The sequence below is a fragment of the Porites lutea genome, chromosome 6 (genome assembly GCF_958299795.1).
Source record: "Porites lutea chromosome 6, jaPorLute2.1, whole genome shotgun sequence".
Lineage (NCBI taxonomy): Eukaryota > Metazoa > Cnidaria > Anthozoa > Scleractinia > Poritidae > Porites > Porites lutea.
The window spans coordinates 6,744,831-6,765,844 of record NC_133206.1 but is presented as its reverse complement, the minus strand read 5'-3'; the positions used below and the strand labels follow the sequence as shown (position 1 = coordinate 6,765,844).

Sequence of the window (21,014 nt, the reverse complement as noted above, 5' to 3'; positions counted from 1 at the left end):
GTAGGCAAATTAAAAATTTTCATACTAAAAATTGTGGTAGAAATGGAAAAAGTACTGAGAATAAATTAAGTAATTTCAAAACTCAATAATAATTTATAAAGAAAAATTAAAGAAAAGAAATTAGTGTTTAATGCGTGTCTTTATATCTGATAAAGACACGGCTAAACTTTACATCCAATTTTTTAGACCAAAATAACCCCAAATCTAAATATTAGTTCAAGAATGAGTTGATCTATATCAGAGATTTTGAAGCCGTTGAATAAACTTGCAGTCGTGTATTATCAGGTGTAAAAAATCTCGGCTTCGCCTCGAGTTTTTGCCGTGATTATAAACTCCTGCTCGTTTTTTAAACAGTACATAAAAAACTAAGCTAAAATATATGCAATATGTCTAAGTGTTTTAAGTTCACGGTCGGTTTCAAAGCAGTACAAATCGTTTTTTTTTCTTAAAAGCCTTTGCTGAAGGAACAGTTCTGAAATCGACGGGAAGTGAGCCCCAAAGGTTTGCTTCCGGAAAAGCAACCTGGCCAATAAAAAGCCGTTATAGCAGATTAAGCATTATTAACGACAGATCGAGGTTGTCTATTGTGGACCTGCGATCTATAGGTGAAGCAATTCTTACGCAAGTCTCCAAGATGGCGGTTATCTAAAAATTGGTCTATTGCTCTACCTATGACAGCCTACCTGGAGCGCATCCTTCCTATCTGCTCTTCTTGCAAAAATAAGACATATCAGGTAGAGGCCCAGGATCACACAGACAAAAATCAAGGCGTGTGGGCTATCCAGTAGCTGCTGCACACTTACCTTGTCAAAGTTGATCTTGTTTGGTGGAACGGAGAAGCTGCTTCCGAATGTTGTCAGATGTGTTGTTAAGCACTCGGTAGACATCAAATTAGTTTTGGGACAAACAAAGGCAAAAATTGATGAATCGAAAATAAGCTTAGTTTAGGCCAGTTCAGTTAGTTTTCGAACCGGTAGTAGCTCAGTGTTTTTTTATGTTAGTAGGAATGTCTTCTCAGATTTTGGTTATGGCAAACTAAAATGAGCATTCGCAACAATTTGACCTTACACGTAAGACATGAAAATTAAGATTTGGGGCATATCTGGTATTGTGTGAGTGAATATCAGGCACCTTTATGAGGTTGATTTTTGAAACCGACTTCAGGTACATTGGCTTCATTTTGTGGGATTTTTTTGGCTAGCAAGCAGGTTTTAAGTTAAAAAATGTTGTATATATTGAGCATGTCTAGAAGTTTGAGGTACGGCTAAACATTATGCAACGTATACATTTATTTAATCATTCAATTAAGTAAACACGGTATTTGACAGGAATTTCTTAGAATGTCTGCAGGTCGATGTAAGTTCTTTTCTATGATTGAGTGATGACATTTCCGGGTTACATATAATAAAATATTTTTTCCACAGACACAGATTACATTTTTTGATGATATTAGAATACGATCAGGCTTGCCTTATTTTACACCAATTAATTTCATAGCTAATTTCCATGTCTTTTAGGCTCCTTATGAGCTTGCTGAGCTCCGTTGTATTTTTGTACCCTTCATTCCTGAAGGAGCAAGTGTGGTTTCTCTATGTCTGTATGTATACATATATTTTTTTCTGGCAAATAAACAAACTGAAACTGAAACTGAAACTTAATTGACGCATTTTTTGATTGAATGAAATCTTGTCTAGACATCTAAGAAAAAGGGCGTGAAGCTATGGACGAAACACAATGCTTTCAACCATACCAGACTGCTCCCTTAAGGAGACCCTCGAAACAAAATGAAGGCAAATTTACACATAGAAGGAAAATAGTACTAAAACGCAATGTTGTCGATCATGCAGGTGCATTTGGCTCATCTTGCTTAGGACGCTCTTTTTACACCAAAACGAGGCTCTACCTCGAACAACACTAAAGAACCTCCCAAGCAGGAGGAAACCAACAGGCTCCAGTTTCTATATACTGACGACCTGTACTTTTAACAATTTTAGAGTTTATGTCGGCCCCCGTGCGGGTGGACCGGTGTGGGTGGGAGCTCTGCAAAGACTCTGCTCCAGTGGCCTATATGTGAGTAGGGGTAGCAGGGTCTCAGGCGGCCATTTTTGCCTGTTTACATTTTTTAGTTTTGTACCTTGTTACAACAACTGTTCGAAAATCGCTTTTAAATTTGCACAGATATACAACTATCTAGTTTGGACTGTTACTTTTGAGGTAACTGCCCTAAAGAGAAAAACGGGGCGGGGGGGATTAAAGGAGCCATATCACGAAGATACTGCAGCTATTTTTATGGGTCAATTCTGTTCTTAAATCATTACTTCGTGCACTGAACCATGACACAAAATGCTCCTGTAGAGTTATGAAGAAGATATAAAAAAAATTTCATCAAGGAGCACAAGCCATAATATTTTTTAGAGCATTAAAACTTGACGTTGGACCAACTTTCTAAAGTTTCCATTCATTTCCATCCTTGCAATCCATAGTCTGCTACACAGCCGGTTTTAGTGTCGTCACGCAACGTTCCTCCCCACGAACGGCTGCTGAGATTCGAACCACATTCCTTTCCCTTTTTCCTTAACCCTATTCAGGGGGGGGGGGGGTTTCGAACCCCCCCTCCGGCAAAATCGTGATAACTCCTACACCGAAAGAGCTATGACGTTCAAATTTTCTGACTTTTCCTAACATTTATCTAGAAACATTTTGGCATAATTACCATGTCCATGTGATTAATCATGTTGCCATGGCAACCAGTTTCTGACACATAGGTTTTGGAAAATTTAAAAAATGGTGATTTTTTTGTTTTAAGATCGCGTTTTGACACTTATAGTGCTTTTTGTTGTTAAAATGGTCTTTGCTTGGGACTAGTTTTTGAATTACATCAAAATGTTTCAACATCGAATATTTGGGGGGAAGGGGTGGGGTAAAATTTGTCACTTTTTTGCTTTGACAAATATGCTGCTCTATTTTCCAAATAACACTTCCAAAGTCATTTGTTTGGGTAATAAACATTAGTTTGATACTTCTTTTATACATTCTGAGCTTTTTCCCCTTTGAAAGTTGCTTTAAATTATAATTTTAACAAAAAAACGGAAATCCAAGATGGCGGATCCAAGATGGCGGATCCAAGATGGCGGACAACCATATGTATTTCTTGGCAATTATGACGTCATTAGCACCTTTAAAGTATCAAAACACATGTCAAAGTGTGTATTTTATATGCATATATGTTGTATATTATATTAAAGAGATGACTTTACCAATATTATTGATATTTTACGTATCTAAGTGGAAAATCGGAATATGACGTCACTGTGACGTCCTCATCGGGCGTGGCAAGTCAAAACTGGGTGTGGGGCTTCTTTGTACGGAGATGATCATTGTGTGTAAATTTCATGACCCTAGCATTATTGGTTCCAGAGATACAGGGGGGGGGTCCGAGGACCCCCCCCCCCCCCAGTCACAGATTGACCAAAAAAGCCCAGTCTGAATTAGCCTGCGAAAACATCCGTTTCTCCTCGCTCTTCGCCGCTGGGGACGTTTCGCGAGGAGGAACGTCTGCGACTCGGGGGCAGAAATTCCATACTGATGACGCAAATCAATGTTTACATAATAAATCCGGTAGTCATGGGGTTTCAAATACAAATTTGTCCAATTTTACATGTCTTCTGGTCGATTTTGGTTAAGTTTTGAGTTTATCTGCCAACGAGCTCCAGCAAAACTCAAACGCTTCCTCTAGAGAAGAGTATATTCCACAAATATTGACTGTTTTGCTCTAAATTCTTCGCGTTTACATTTGACCTTTGTGGCCTTTTGTCTTTTGTCTGTCATTCGTAAACAATAGCTAAAACAATGTAACTACTCCGTCGACCAATCAATGCTTCTGACCGGATTCCGGACAGATTTTACGTCATCAGTATGGAATTTCTGTCGCTGAGTCGCAGACGTTCCTCCTCGCGAAACGTCCCCAGCGGCGAAGAGCGAGGAGAAAGCAAGTCTGAATAGGGTTAAAAGTTTGCTTGAAAATTAGAGGTCTTTCAATAGATAGGGGAAGTGTGACGTCATGTTACCATGGTAGCAAAATTTTTGGATCACAACAATAGGGAGCTTAAGCGGTGACGACGGCGACGGCGACGGCGACGGCGACGGCAACGAGAATGGCAAAAAAGCAATTGGTTAAAATTAGCACAAAAAAAACTTTGCACTTTGTACATATCTTAGCCGTCGTTGCACAACTGCGACATGAAACTTTCTGATTTCACCTGCCCGCTTTATGGAGTACGTGAACTAAACACAAGTTTTTTCCAAACTTAGATACGGTCCTTTCGAATCTAACCCAAGAAAATTTCACCAACATTGGACACATTAAAGAGCGACAAAATTAAGTTCGAAACAGTGCGAGTTCACTTTTCACGTGACGTTTTTGGTTTGTTGTCATCCAGAAATTTTGCTACCTTGGCAAAGTGACATAACGACTTCTCCTCGCTATTGAGGACACTGAAAAGAGCTCGCAAAAAGCACGTACATGAATTAGAACATCACAAAATCAGTAGATGCTCCGTTTTTACGTACGTCACCGTTTTTAAACAACCTACGTTCAGTTCACCCGTCCACACTAAAGACGTTTTCAAAAGACGTTTCAAACAGTTTTCAAAAATGTTCGTTTTGATCAGCGTTTTCGGGCGTTTTTGTGTGTATGTTAGACGAAAACGCATAAAAACGTATGCGTTTTCAAGCGAGCACGCACTAGAGTGGATTGCGCTGAGGGCTAGTTATCAAAAGGTTATAGATTCGGCACCTGTTTGGAACTTTTTTTCCTAATGTCCTGTTTCACTGTAGAGTTGACTTATTTCGCTTTTCTAGTAAAGAGGTAATGCGCATTTTTAATCTCATGCGGAGATCTGAATATTGTAGTTTGACACAACATCAAGATATAGTGTACCAGTACAAGCTATGTTACATAGGTCGTTCCAATAAAAGGAATGTGCTATTTTTATTTTAAGTTCGATGATGCAAAATAAGATACCGTTATGGGTACAATGGAACCTAGATACCGTAAAGGAGAGGGAAAATTTGTTCGCTTTAACGAGGTTTCGTTATATCGAAGTTCTTTTCCATATATTTTACTATTACTGGGGTAAAGAAAATAGTTAGTCGAGCTTGCTTTAGCAAAGCCGGACTCTAAATATGCAAGCTTTTTTTTTCCCGTCTATCCGTCACTAAAAGGGGGGCATACTCCCAGGCGTTCCTAGCGGAGACTGTGGGAAATGGGGATAAGAATCGTGACGACTTTCATTGTATGCAAATGAGTCTTGTGATGAGCATGAGGTTTATTTTCGGCGATGACTGAAATGACGCATGTAAGTTGAACCTGTTTGGCAATGATGTAATTTTCCCCGAATCGAGGCCCTTGATTTTCGCGTAGCTATGCACGCATATTAAAAAGTAAATACCCCGAGTAAAATTTCTTTTCAGTTAAAAGGCAGGTGCCATTTCAAGTCAAAGTCTTCAAAAATAACGTTAAATATTGATGCCCTGGTAGCCAATCAAATGGCTTTTAAATATATGACGTGTTAGGGAGGGTGTATAAGAAATTTAATACTGTCACAAGATAAACGCAAGAAAAAGGAACTTTTATAATGAAGCTCACTTTGCCCACCTAGCAGACACACTGAACAACACTGAGTTGAATGAAATATAATGGAAACATGAACATGAAAGATTGAAGCGCAATGCATTTTCCATCACAGTCATCATTCGTGTTTCTTTTCTTCATCACTGTAAGTTTGTCACAGGAATTTCTCTCGAGTGAACTGGACATGTTTGAACCTTAATAGTCTTTGCTAGATATTGAGGCTGCTAACTTAATATTTAACTTTTTCGTTGCAGCTAACAAAATTTTCTTTTGCCTGTGAAAAGTGGTCCGATCATGCTACAGGTAAGCTTAGGTATTTTCCATAAAAAGGATAATTATGTAGTGGGAATTTGTCAATGCTTTGCTGAAAAACTGAAGAACTCTGGTGACTTTTTCTAACTTCTAACTTCCTCTCACCAACGGTGATGTTTTTATAACAGGCACGCATTTATCTCCTCGCTCGTTTTTAAAATTTAAAGCGCCGCTTCAAATGGCGATCGCACATTATTTTTAGAACGGCTTGTTAACTTTAAAAGGGTTTAAGTTTGGGGTAGTATTCAACGATTAACCGGAACATTAGAGAGATTAAGATTCACGTTAACAGCATACGGCAAACGGCAAACGTCAGTTGAGAATTTCTCAGAATAGAAAATAAGCAGCTTAAAACAGTCCTGAGCGATTCTTATGAATAAAGCTAGCATAAAACTACTTATTATATGGCTGAGTCTGTTTTCGCCGTGCGATTGGTCAATTTGCGGTCCGTAACTTGCTATACGGACCAAAATTTTTCAAGAAAATGTTCATTTCGGAGGTCTAAATCTCTTTACCTCGAAAAAAATATTTAAATAAAGTTATAAGACGCCTGTCAACCTTGAGGACGTGGATGTTGACTTTGGCCTTCAACATTTTAAACTGTGTTTATTTGTGAACGAAGGCGATGAAGAAACTAACTCGTAATCTTATCGAAGAGGATTCTAGTCAGTGTTTGAAAATTTTATCCTAGTACACAGTTAAGAAGACGAAAATCGACTAGCAGAGATTCGAGATGTTTTGCCTTAGAGAAAATAAGTAATTCCTTCAACAAATATGATAACAAACATACCTGCACTTGATCACCTTGACAAGCTTTTTTGCCGTTTGCAGTGTTTTTTCAAAGACCAACGAGAGAAAGATAGAAGCGAGTTCGAGCCAGACACAATAATGTCCAGTTTTCAAAAGATTCCAGCGTCACATTAACGAGTGAATACTTACAGTGCCCTTAGTTTCCACGGAATAAACTTTGAAATATGTCTAAAAACCCTAAGGACTGGGATGTTGACTTTGCCTTTCCAAATTTTAACCTAGCTTTGTTTTAATGAGAACGAAGCTGTTGTAGAAACTGAATCATAACCTTACCGAGGAAGAGAATTCTAGTCAGTGTTTGAAAATGTCAACGCAGATCACAATTGAAGACGAGAATGAACTGGCAGAAAGAGAGGTTTTCCCAAAAACAATTAACGAGCGAATCCTTCGACAATGACAGCAAACTTACCTTGAAAAGCTTCTTTGCCTTTTGCAGTGTTTTTTTCCCAAGGACAAACGGAGCAAAGATGGAAACGACTTCTAGACAGACACAGTGTCAGGTTTCCAAAATACTCCAGCGTTACATTAAAGAGCTAAAACTTACAGTGCTCTTAGTTTTGTTTCGTGCGCCAATAAAAACTTTCTTTTTTGACACCTGTCAAATGACTGTCATTTCGTGCGTCTTGCACTTGTTTCCGGTCCCCCAAACAGGAAGAAGCCATATAATAAACATCTTATTAGCCTCGTTTTTTCGGTCCGTACTGTAAATTACGGATCCTCGTTTTTTTCCATCGATTAATGGAAAAAAACGAGGATCCGTAATTTACAGTACGGACCGAAAACTCGGCTAATAAGAAGTATTTATTTTTGTGTAGTAGCAGTAACCAGTAAATGAAAAATAAGCGGAAAACTTGGTCACATGGTACAAATTCACGTTTGCCGTTTGGCGTAAACGTGAATCTTAATCTCTCTATTGTAATAATTTCTATTCGGCCATAACTGGTTAACAAATAAAAATTAAGAGTTCACGTTAAGAACAAACCAAACATAAGTAAGGGAAATTGTTTACTTGCATATATAATATTATCATCAAAATAAACTGCTCGAAAGCTCTTTGATGTAAAAATTGAACATTGTTTTTGAAAATTTGGTCAGTTTTCGAAGTGTGGAGAATCACTGAAGAATATCAATCGCGTATCGATAATTAAAAACCTTGGACTAACGAATACCTATAATTATTTTCACGTTTTATTTCAAGGTGATGTTCCTTCCATATTCCTCGGCAAGATTAAATTTGAAAACAAATTTTAAAAAAAACGATATCATGGCAGATTTCCCTCTTAAAGTTGCAGTTTGGCATTCCATAAAGTGTTTGACTTTACTGCCGTTATTTGCTAGATGAGGAGTATTTTGTAATTGCAGCTATCGGTGTTTTTACCCGATCTAAGGGTATTCGTTCGTCGGCCCAATGTGCAAGATTCTACTTTTGCTTAAATTCATGATTCGCTACTCAACTGGTATTCATGGTAATCAGTGGGTCATTCCCGACTCCATTTGCACCTCATAGCCGTTAAGACAGGACCGCAGATTTCGAATTATATCTTAATCATGTCGAATTAACTACACTTAAAGGAAGAAAAGATGGAGCGCACAGGGAGCAAATTGTCTAAATTCAGCGAATTTTGCCACTGGATTCTTAGCACGCGTTCTCTCGAGGTAAAGATTGTTCAAAAAATTACGTAAACGTAGTTCTAAATCGAGAAGTTCTTAATATTTTTCCGCATCCATTTGTACAACCGTAATTTACATTTCATTTCAGAGAAAAAACATGTTAGGTGTTCCAACTGCGAGCTGCCATAACTATCTTGACAGCATTTCAGTTCACCAGGGAAACGAATAGTGAAAAAAAAGGTCACTTACGTATACTTGGGATATCTTAGCACCTACTCGAAAACTTAACATATTTACCGTGTCTAGATATATTAATGCATTAGTGGGTGTAAGCGCAAGATAAGACCCTTATCGAAGGATTATCTTGAAAATTCGCTGAGATACGTTTACAAGATAGAACGGCGCGAGAGACGCTTCTACATTTTTAATATTTTCAGCTAGAAAGGAGAAAAGTTTTGAGTCATTGCCTTCACAGTAAACCCTAACAGCAACTCTACGTCGGAATTAAAACAAAAAGCTTTACTCGCACCCGTGGAGGGAATTTGTGCCAGTATTATAAACTCTATCCCAAATGAAATTAGTCTATTCAGGAACCAGGTCTGTTATACCACCTGTCTAGTATCTGAATTACAAGCTATGTCATGCAAATGATACTAAAGCTGCATACAAATTCATCGGAAATGATACTGCCTCTGCAAAATGTAAACATAACCTGTTCTAAAGTAAACGAAATAAATTCAAAAATGTGCCTTTAGGTGCCGGAGGGAAACCTTTTAAATAGAAGCATACCGTATAATATCAATTTTCAACATGTGATCACATTCATAGGTAACTAAAGATGACTTGGTTGGGAAATTGATGGTTGAAAACTTGTCAGCTTATATTCATTCTTTCATCTACCGAGTGATTTTATTAAATTCTCTCTATAAGTTTGTATTGGGGATGTTTGTCTTAGAATTGTCCTTAGTTACCAAATCACCCGCATATTGGTCAATCTTAATATTAACATCTTAACTTGTCAAATTTGCGTTGGTATATGACACCCCTCTCTTAATTGTATAAGCAGGAAGTTCCAAGACTCGAAATATCAGTCATTTCATATATTTCCATTCAATCTCCAATGTGTCCTATAAAACAACGACAAAAAGATTCTAGGGTTTTTCAAAATAACATATCCAGACAACGTTTCTCTTTTACCATATTTCTTGATTTGCTGCTTCAGTGTAATAGCTACGAGAAGATTTAAGTCGATAAAAAAATTTTTTTCTTGGTTTATTAGGTTCATTGTTTTGGGCCCTCTGGTTTATGAAGACTCTTCTTTTTCAGTTTAATTTGAAATCAATTAGTTATTCAGGCGAGCCGTAAATCGAAATTCTCCTCACTCCTCGTTTTTCTTAAGAAAAGCGATTTTAGGTAATTTTTGAAGAATTACAAAAACTTGCTGAAAATTATAAATTAAAAAATGCTGTATAGGTGCGTAAATGAAAAGGACTCTGTCCTATTGTTTGCTGATAAATTGCGTCAAAATCTCCTGTTTACACGTCCCACTTAACAACGACTGATGCACCTGTTGGGGAATAGCTAATTAACGCTGAAAAATTTGCATTACCATGCACTGGGATACGGAATTTTAGAAGCATAAAATCCATTTTATACCAGCCTCTACTTTCTGGACTGGTTTTCGCCAATTAGCATAGAAATGGCTAAAAATGAGATTTTCGACATTTCTTTGAATATTTTTTCTTTCTTATTAGATGTAAGGGGACATTTTATCTGGATATTCAGAGTAGTAGGTGAATAGCAAAACTGGCAGTGGGCTTTCAACCAAAATGTTTGTATGGGTTTTGGGTAACTCTGGCAGTATTGGTCAGAATTTGCAAAATGAGTTATCTGTGCAAAGACCTGTTCTTCCTGAATTCGTTATTTATACTAACTTGATTGCTTATTAACTGAAAACTAAGTCGGTGCAGAAAAAGATAATCAGCATTGCTCCATATCGACCAGAAATGACTCGATCTGTAGCCAAGGGGTTAATAAGTTCCTTACAGAATGTTTAACTGACACCAAGGAGTCGAAACGAACACACTGCAGTGAAATCTTTAGCGTTTTTATCTATCAGATATGTGCGTGTGTGTGTGTGAAAAGTGGAGACAAACTGAATAATAGCGAGCGAGTGCGAGTGCAATGAGTTGAACTTTTTCGGCCTGTGTTCTTTACTTATTTGTATCGTCGTAACGGTTAATAGACCCCTTTACATATATTTTTTTTTATCTAAAATGTTGTTAGAGCAGTGAAATACTATGGATACCATTGTTGATTATCTTCTATCGACGTTTTTTGGAATACTGCTCTGAAAATGATTAAAATGTACAGTAAATGAGCTGAAAGTTGACTTTCACACCTGGTTGAAAGATTAAAAAATAAACCTTTTTATAGAGAAATTTTGAGGTAATGTATTCCATAAACGCTATCAAGTGTTAGTTGCACAGAGAATGGTAAAGAGATGTTGGGAAATCGTGCCGCATGTTTAGAGTATTGGGCGATTTCCAGCACCAACGACAAAAGAAATGCAATTTAGTAATCCAAAAATTCTAAGTAGTGAATAGAACGTTTTTTAAAATTGCTTTTTCCAAACGTTTGAGAGAAAAACGAAGAAACAGGCTGAATACACATAAACGTGTCCAATGCATTTTCTGGAAACTTTTCGTTTTTTGTATTCGACTTCCTCAGTAGAATGATTTCCACATTTTCCCAAAAGTAGATAGCTAATGAAATTTTTCCTTGGAAACTTCTTTCTCAGTTTCTTTTATTACCGAAATGGAAAGCGCCCGTCATTTTGCTTTCAGCTCAAGAATTCAATGCTTTCTGCTTTTTCTTTAAATCGCTGAAAGGGATAAACTTAGGATTGTGTTTGTTAGGTGTTAGCCTAAGGAGTCAGAAAAAAGAAACTTCTTCCAACCATTTGCAAATGGTCATGGGGCTTATATTAGTATTGACGTACGTTGTTGCTTGATGTATAGAGAGATGAATATGTCCGCGTATGGTAGTTCACCAGATGTAAACATTCACTCGAAGCAACGACATTCTTCGCCGGATAATTTTGGACCGTATTTTTATTCCTTATCTTAACTGGTCTTGAAGTTCATTCATAAAATGAAATGAAATGTGTGAAACGTCTGTAACAAGTTGTGCTTTTATCGTTTTCGGCTGTATCTATTGATAACTAACAGTTATTTTTCAATTGTTGACTACTTCTAACTAAAACCACAACAGGATTAGCTCAGATAGGTAGAGCGCGCACTTGACTGCAGAGAGGGAGGGCGATTTCCAGCACCAACGACAAAAGAAATGCAATTTAGTAATCCAAAAATTCTAAGTAGTGAATAGAACGTTTTTTAAAATTGCTTTTTCCAAACGTTTGAGAGAAAAAAGGAGAAACGCGCTGAGTACACATAAACGTGTCCAATGCATTTTCTGGAAACTTTTCGTTTTTTGTATTCGACTTCCTCAGTAGAATGATTTCCACATTTTCCCAAAAGTAGATAGCTAATGAAATTTTTCCTTGGAAACTTCTTTCTCAGTTTCTTTTATTACCGAAATGGAAAGCGCCCGTCATTTTGCTTTCAGCTCAAGAATTCAATGCTTTCTGCTTTTTCTTTAAATCGCTGAAATGGATAAACTTAGGATTGTATTTGTTAGGTGTTAGCCTAAGGAGTCAGAAAAAAGTAACTTCTTCCAACCATTTGCAAATGGTCATGGGGCTTATATTAGTATTGACGTACGTTGTTGCTTGATGTATAGAGAGATGCATATGTCCGCGTATGGTAGTTCACCAGATGTAAACATTCACTCGAAGCAACGACATTCTTCGCAGGAGAATTTTGGACGTATTTTTACTCCTTATCTTAACTGGTCTTGACGTTTATTCATAAAATGAAATGAAATGTGTGAAATGTCTGTAACAAGTCGTGCTTTCATCGTTTTCAGCTGTATCTATTGATAACTAATAATTATTTTTCAATTGTTGACTACTTCTAACTAAAACCACAACAGGATTAGCTCAGATAGGTAGAGCGCGCGCTTGACTGCAGAGAGGGAGGTCGTGCGTTCGATTCCCTGAGCTGAACCAACACTTAGGGTTCTAAAGTAACTGAGAAATGAAGCGCTACCTCAAGTTTGTCCTGCAAACGGCTATACCTTCGCGTGGCTCGTAAAATGGCGCTGCCTCCCTTCTCCTGTAGGAGGCATAAAAGTAGTGTCCTCAATAATTACTTTCAACCTGAGTGTATTTTTTCACACGTGCACCTAAACGGTTTATGGAAATACTTGTAATGAGTCTTAGCAAATTGACAAGTATGCCAAGTATGCCTCTCCGAAGAAATATTTTATAGAAAACGGTCGTTGGGTGCCCCTGCAGGCCAAACGTCGAACTTTTCAAGACACGAACTAAACTTTAATTTGGGTCGACCTAACTCAGAGTAAACTTAAATTTAAATCTTCTTCAATCTTGAGACGCGTCGAACCAATCAACTGAATCTGATCAAAAAGAAATTTTAATAAATTCTCCCGAAAGAGGCTAAATATACATTATCATACAAATTTTTAATTTATTAGTTAAGTTTGTCGCATGTGAAGATTGACGTTTGTCCCGGAGACGATTTTCAGACGTTGAGTATTAGTCTGATACAGATGGATAGAACGTGTTGGACGCTCCAAACTCATTTAGACTTACTCAACTGAGCCAGACGAAGAACTTTTCTTGAACTTAACTCACTAAGTTTGATTCGTCTCATCAAAAAAGTTTGAATGCTTTGCCTAGGCCTAAGATACCTCAACAATTTCCCCCCTGAAACTGTGTTAAATAATATCCCGCATAGTTCAGATTTTATGTAGTTGAACGATATCTGTTTCTGTTTTAACAGATGTGATCAAGCTCCTAAATGTCAGCCTAACATCCGAAGCGACCAATGATCCCGGAAAAACTCCCTCCACGAACGGCTTAGCTTACATCACAGTTAATGGGAAAAACTACGCACCAAAGACTAAGGGTTTCAATGTAGCTGTTTTTGACCATCTTTCAGGTAAATCGATAATCAAAGAATATTGCAAATAGAACACAGGAAAACAGCATTTGAATTACAGAATGATTCCGGGGCCTTAAAGGCTGGAATTCTCCCAACGGCGTATCCTTTAGGCCCGTTCTTAAAAGGGCGTAATAATATGCTTAGAAACTGTCGCATACTAGAATACATTTTCTTTACCTCAGGCTTGTGAGTCTTCCTGTAGATCATGAGTGGATAGAAAGCTACGGCTGTCACTGTTTGGGAATTATGAGTTCGAATCCTTTCAGGGATTCAATATTTTGTCTCTCTCTGACGCTCGCGAAATAGCAATATTTACATCTTTTGCTCATTTATTCATTTGACAGCGAAACCTAAGCTAAAGATATCCACTAGGTAATAAAGTAAAAAGTGATCAGTAGTCTTGACATCTCTCATGTCTTCTCCAATGCAGGTCGGTTTCTAACTTCAGCTGCATTCGATTGTGCTGCCAGCCAGGCTAAATGCGATGAGTTAGGTACCTTTGTAAGTGGTCTGCCCCAGGATACAGTAGTGTTGATTGCAATACAAGAGTCTGGTTTAGTAAGCGGTCGAAGTCTCCCCACTAGCCAACTGAAAGAGGTGGGAATACAGTCAATTTCCACTCTTGGCGCCAACAGTTCCTTCACTTCCATTGGATACAAAGGAAAAAACGCCGTGGATTGGAAAAATGAAGCGCATAATAATGACAGTGCACGTTCCACCACAATTGCAGCACTTATCCCTATCAATTGTTCTTACGTGCCATCAGGTTAGTTTCGACCTTTTTATCTACCTAATTTTATTGTTTTAACAAAGGATACTAGTTAAAAGCCTTTTTTGTGTTATTTCTGCCCTTTTTCTTCCAAATCTTGCCATGATTTGAGTCGTCCATAGTTCTCTCGATCATTACGTTCCAGTGTCCAAGAACTGCTTACTGTGCCTCTGAAGACTTATGGAGACCGCCGGGGCGTTCGGCACTGGTGTGCCAAGGCTATGGAATATTTTGATCTCTGCATTCGAAAGTGGCCTTCATTAGCTATTTGAAAAAATGAAAACAAAAATCTTTTCCTCACTGTCAATTTATCTTGGTTTTTTTTTAGAGTTTTATAAAGGAAATAAAGGGAGATATAACGAATCGACCATAAGAGGACACAGAAAAAAATCTGAGCCCCAGATGGGATTCGAACCCACGACCCTCCGCGTTCTAGATCGGATGCTCTAACCTCTGAGCTACTGAGGACTCGTTGGCGAGAAAGGGTGAGCTTTGCCTGCGTGCAGACGTCTCCTATTTCCTTTGTTGCACGCGGAAAAGGGACGTCTGCGTAACGCCGTCGCTAATCGTGTTCCAGCGTCCCGCTGGCAGGGTATTCTATTTCGCATAAATTGTGAAATAATATCCGGTTGGAAATAAGAGTTGACAGGCCAAACATAACATCATAAGCTCGTGATAATGCGAAACGTGACCTTGAGAGTCTGCTTAAACAGAGGTTTTTCTTCTTTTCTCTCTCGCGCGAAGATTACTAGCACTACACAGTGCATGTAGCATTCTAAACTTTGACTGAGTAAATCTCCTTTTTGTCGCACTAAGTCTTACATTTAGAGGTCATGAAGCAGGTTTGTTACATGCATACTGAGTAATCATTTCCTGTGGTTTATGCTTCTGTGGGTGTTCCTGATAGGATTTGATTTCAGATGCAGTTGTAAAGTGTTTAAATTTTCTATGGCCTCTGTTTGTTACGGCTAAATAAAGATTTTACTTTCTTTGGCTGGCTTTCTCCGAAATGCCTTCCTAGTGCGAAGTCCACGCCGCTTTTGTAGTTTTCTCAGACACTTTTTACAAATGTGATGTGATGTGTCATGCACAGTAAATTGATCTAAATTGTAAAGAAATAATTTCCTCGCACACGTTAAATTTTCCGGGACCTCGCACAAGATTTCGAACGGTCTGCACACAATGGCACATGTTTTGATTTGTTTTGGCTGGAAAACCCCGATTACATAAATCACCGCATACATTATCAGACCAGATTCAATAACAACCAATTAGCGTTAAGTCAAACAATGCGAACTGTGTGTCAGCCTATCACAGCATGTTCCCAAGATCTTGGGAACCCAGCGGGACGCTGGAACACGATTAGCGACGGCGTTACGCAGACGTCCCTTTTCCGCGTGCAACAAAGGAAATAGGAGACGTCTGCACGCAGGCAAGGGTGGGCTCGAATCCCATCTGGGGCTCAAATTTTTTTCTGTGTCCTCTTATGGTCGATTCTTTACATCTCCCTTTATTTCCTTTATAATATTAATATCAGTGGCATAGGTTGGTTGGTTGGAGGCTCCTTCATGGGTGAGACATTTCTTACTATTAATGTGACTGTGTGATACAGTTAAGCCTAAATGTGTTGCTTGTGTTGGACTGTGTGACTGCGAGATGCGGTTCGCAAGTCCAACCCACAAAAAATGACCCTTGCTCGCCAACCAGTCCTCAGTAGCTCCGAGGTTAGAGCATCCGATCTAGAACACGTAGGGTCGTCGGTTCGAGTCCCATCTGGGGCTCAGATATTTTTCTGTGTCCTCTTATGGTCAATTCTTTACATCTCCCTTTATTTCCTTTATAATATTTTAGAGTTTTAGAGTTTAACTTTTATTTCTTCTACACGTATTAATATTTTCAAGCTCTGTAAATTTATCCTCACTGGTATTTTCAGCTTTTATAAATTAGTATCATTATATTATTGAGATATCGATCAGTAAAAAAATGGGTCCATAAGGACGGTAGTTTAATTGGTTATATAGATGTTTGAAAATTTTTAGATGAGTTTTTGAATGTTTTCTAATTAATAAAAATGGGGACGCGAATGTTTAAAATTTAGAAAAACTGAAAAACATTGGATTTTTGGGTTGTTGAAAGTTAAAAAAACGAAGATCATCAATTACCAAACAAATACCAGATATTCCACCACCTCAACAAGGTGTCTCTGAGCCCATAATAAGAGAACTAACTGGTTTATATGTATGCCTTTTCTACCCTAATTTCTTTCTTGACTATAGTTTCTTTTATTTTTGTAGCTTCCACAGCTTGCAGTCCATTCAACGTAGCTTCGCAAAAGTACGGTGGCAGCTGTATGAATTCAAGTAATGGTGACTGTAGATATGCTACTGACGGCAATTCTACTACGGGCTGGGAATCTTCATCAAGCGGCGTTATCAATTCCTACTTAAAAATTGGATTTCATACCAGCTTTACTGTAAACAAGCTGCGAATTCAGCAAAGTGTGACTACGGGGCAGCAGATTCAAGAGATTTTGCTGGAGTTCAGTGACTGCTCACACGAGAAGGTTAGTAAATCCTGACTATTTTCAGTGGTAACCTTTTGAGTTTTGCTTTTCTCGGATTAAGACAATCTAGACATTTTTCGTGACATTTGAAATATTCAAAGTCTTATTGGAAGGTTAAAATCCGTCTCTATGAATAAGTGACGTTACTGCTAGCTCAGTTGTCGAAATATGAAATTTGCCTGAATAAAATGAGGCAACGTGAACAAAGTTTTGGCTCAACTTTAAATTTTATTTAACCGAATCGTATTTTAAAACAAAATAATTTATTGAATTGTAAAGAAGGCACTCAATGACTGTCCTTCCTCTGCTCGGCTTCCTTAAAAAGAATATTGGAGTTCAGCACTGTACGACCAACCCACGATAGTCAGAAGCAGTGGTCCAAATGCAAAATAATAAATAATAATGATAATAGTAATAATGATAATAATGGTAATAATGATTATCATAATAATAATGTTAATATTATTATTATTATTATTATTATTATTATTATTATTATTATTATAAAAACAAACAAACCCCAAGACATTCCTTGGTGGTTTACGGGCGGTAAGACATTATTAATTCCGAAGCCAGGTCAATTTTCCAGCGAAAATCAGCGCTCGATTACCTGCTTAAACACCATCTACAAGTGGTTTAAAATCAATGAATCATCACCTTAAGAAGTATGGCTTGATGGAGCGAGAGCAGCGAGGTGCGAGAGAGAAATGCAGTGGAACTTTTGACAACCTCCTTATTGACCGAATGGTGTGTCAAGACGGTCATTGGAGAAAGCGGAATCTCAGTATGGCCTAGGTAGATGTTAGAAAGGCCTTTGACACGGTAGGTCACAGATGGTTAGGAGAGGTGTTTGAGCTTGATCGATTCCATCGGTGGTTAGGCGTAGCAATACGGCAATTGAGTAATAGGTGGAACACTAGAATTGTGGTTAAGACGAAGCAAGGGATGGAAACGTCAGAAATGATAACTTTCATCGAGATGATACGCTTTATCCAAGTCTCCTCAGCTTATGCCTAAATCCTATAGCTTAGAAGCTCAAGGCAACCGAAGGGTATAAGTTGTCCAAACCGATCAGTCCGAAGATAACAGATCTGTTGTACATCGATGATTTGAAGGTATCTGCAGCGTCGGAAAGTAAGCAACGGAGAGTTCTAAGATCTGTTAAGGATGACATGGAATGTGTAGGTTTAAAGTGGAACGAGAAGAAGTGCGCGATTGAACATGTGAACATAGAGTGTTTGATTCAAGGGCGGAGAACTTGGAGATTGACAATGCTAAAGCAATGAGTAGTTTGGAAGAAGGGTGCTCTTACACGTTTCTGGGAGTATTGGAAACTGTGAAACAGGAAGACAGAATTGTTCCTCAAAATGCAGCGAAGGTGTACTTGCAAAGGTTATCTATTATCTGGTCTATCCCTCTGACAGACTACCACAGAGTGGCTGCGTCGAAACAGTATGTTTTACCAGTTTTAACGTATTCATGTGGACCCAGACATGGCCACTTGCCGACTTACAGCAGCTGGATAAAGAAGGGCGTAAAATTATCGTGGACAATAATGGGAATCACCCCCTGGGATCGATAGTACAACTCTACAATTCAAGAAAGAACGGTAGAAGAGGCCGTAGATCATGTGTTAAGCGGAGTATAAAAGCACTAAGATCAAACCGGCTGTAAAATTATTTGAGAACTCAGATACGACCATGAGCGCCGTGAGGAAGTTTGAAGAGAACGCAGTGCAGACCGGGTGTCAGTCAATCATCAAAGATGCTGAAAAGTGTGCCTCAGAGCTACACTTAACTCTGACTTTACAGCATCCTAATCCAAGGGCTACTACGAAGGATGGTGACGAAATAGGAGGAAAAAAACTTAAAAGACCACTCTTGCCAAGGCACAATAGAAAACTTTTTGTGACACACTGGGAGAAGAGAAATGGAAAGGGAAACTGGCTCGGCCCTTGATAATAGCAGCAGCCACGCAGGAATTGTACCAACAGATGTTTCCAACCAAGTTATACCACCAAAGGCAAACTGGAAAAGGGAGTGGAACTTCACATGTCATGTGCCGAATGTGTGGTAAATTGCCTGAAAATGTGTCGCACGTTTTGGCGGGGTGTGGGACACTCTCTCAGACTAAGTATCTCGCGAGGCATAACGCAGCTGTTAAATCCTCTTCTTTGAGTTGCTGAAGGACCTTGAACTTATTTCAGAAGTGTCTCAATGGTCAAGCAGTAAAGGAACTTGTTGGAGAGAAGAGTGCCACCATCTTACAAAGAATGCAGAGATCAGTCATATCGAGTACATTAAACATTGCGCGCAGTTTCAAATTCTTGCTCAAGAGGATTCTTGCTAAAGTGCTCTGTTTTAGAAAAAAAAATTTTATTGAAACTTTTATGGAAACTTTTATTATGATTTTGCCATATATCTTAAGCTAAATAGAATGGTGGACAAAATTTTAGGACAAACGGAAACATCTCTATTTTTTATTTAACGTTTTAATATTTTACAAGAGCCGGCTATGATATTCTTAATATTTCAATATTTAAAACATAAGAAAGACTTCATGGCGCTCTCTCCAGCTATGGCTCAAATAGCATCTTCACCAATATGAGCTGTAGAAATGTAAGGAATTCATACCGCATCGCTCGTCGCGCGGGTCAACAAGGAGCGCGAGGAGCGCGTCCCTCAGTGAATGGTCAGGGTGAGGTCGAAAAGGTGTCTACTGATCTACCCTCTCAACCTGCAGTGGCGGCCAACCCATCTCTGAGTCTCTCTCAACAGGGTCCTTCCACACCAGAACGGGCAGGTACCAACACAGATAGAAGAAACACCAGACACAAATGGACACGAGAGGATTACATTGAAGTCATGTTCTGCTATTTCAAGGCAAAGGCAGACCCCAGTGAAGGTGTAACAAAAGATACATTCAGAATATGGAGGGAAGGAAACCCAAATGAAAGGCCCAATCTAACAGCCAGTGCACTGATTAACCAACGTAGATATATTGAAAAACAACACAAACTAACAGAAATTTAACTAGATAACATCAAGCAACGGATTGAAAATGAATTGAATGAACAAAACAACCAAACAGATAGTGTAGTGGATGATGTGTTTGTAGAAGATGCCAACAATTGTTATGAGGACTCAAATGAAGATGAGGTAAAACCATCACAAAATCCATCTGAGATTGAAGACCTAGTTAAAGAAATTAAGAGGGCAATAGCTGAATGGGAAAACATCAGGATGGCAGAGAGGCCCCCTCTACCCTAGATATCAATGAACAGAAAAGCTGAGCTGTTGATCAAACAAGCAAACCAAGCAATTCAATTGGTAAAAGCAGAAGAGGCACCCAACCTCAATAACATCAATTTGTTACAATATGTCACTGCGTATGTGATATTTGAAAAGATGGGTAAAACGCCAAAACTCCCAAAGACAAAGAACAATAAACGGCAACAACCAAAATGGAGGACAAGAATAGCGAATCAGATTAAAAGCATGAGAGCTGATCTGTCGGTACTAACGGACAAGGCACAGAAAGGTGAAAACCAAAAGATCTCCACGAAAAAGCAAAGAATTAAAAAGAAATACAAAATAACAACAAATCAAGAACTGCAAACAGTAAGGGAATCCCTTAAAATGAAAATTCAAGCAAAAGCCCAAAGAATCAGGAGATATGTAAAAAGAAGTAAACAATTCAGTCAAAACCAGGTGTTTGCAGATGTTATCAGTTGAAAAACCACCTAAGAAAGAAGCAACAGAAACATTTTGGCGTAACATCTTGGAGAACGAAAGAGAGCACAACCATTCAGCAGAGTGGATAAAGAGGGAGGAGCAGAAATATGCTGATACAGAATGCCAACCATGGGAGGACATAAGCCAAGATGAGTTGCAGACTGTTTTAAAGAAAGCAAGCAAGTGGAAGTCACCCGGCCCTGATGCAGTTCCTAACTTCTGGCTAAAGCACCTCATAGCACTACACCAACACCTACTGAATGCATATAACCAAGCAATAGAACGCCCAGAAAATCTGCCTGATTGGTTCACTACAGCACAAACATATTTATTACCAAAGAACAAAGACACAGAGAACTCCTAAAACCATAGGCCAATTGCCTGTTTATCAACATCCTACAAGGTGCTCACATCGATTTTAACCGAAAGAAGCTACACCCACATCACGAAGAATGATATATTGCCGGAAGGACAGAGAGGTTGTGTCAGGGGTTCATAT

General features: G+C 38.5%; 1 protein-coding gene across 1 annotated transcript in view; it reads left to right on the top strand.

Moving 5' to 3' along the window:
• The first annotated feature begins 5,643 nt into the window (after nt 1–5,643).
• The window catches only part of LOC140941819 (uncharacterized), a 62,070-nt gene continuing 46,699 nt past the window's right edge, over nt 5,644–21,014 (top strand). Inside the window, exons 1-5 of the mRNA XM_073390829.1 lie at nt 5,644–5,777; nt 5,887–5,935; nt 13,288–13,446; nt 13,880–14,215; nt 16,513–16,781. Coding sequence (XP_073246930.1) covers nt 5,730–5,777; nt 5,887–5,935; nt 13,288–13,446; nt 13,880–14,215; nt 16,513–16,781 — 861 coding nt within the window. The 5' untranslated portion in view covers nt 5,644–5,729. The remainder of the gene's footprint in view (nt 5,778–5,886; nt 5,936–13,287; nt 13,447–13,879; nt 14,216–16,512; nt 16,782–21,014) is intronic.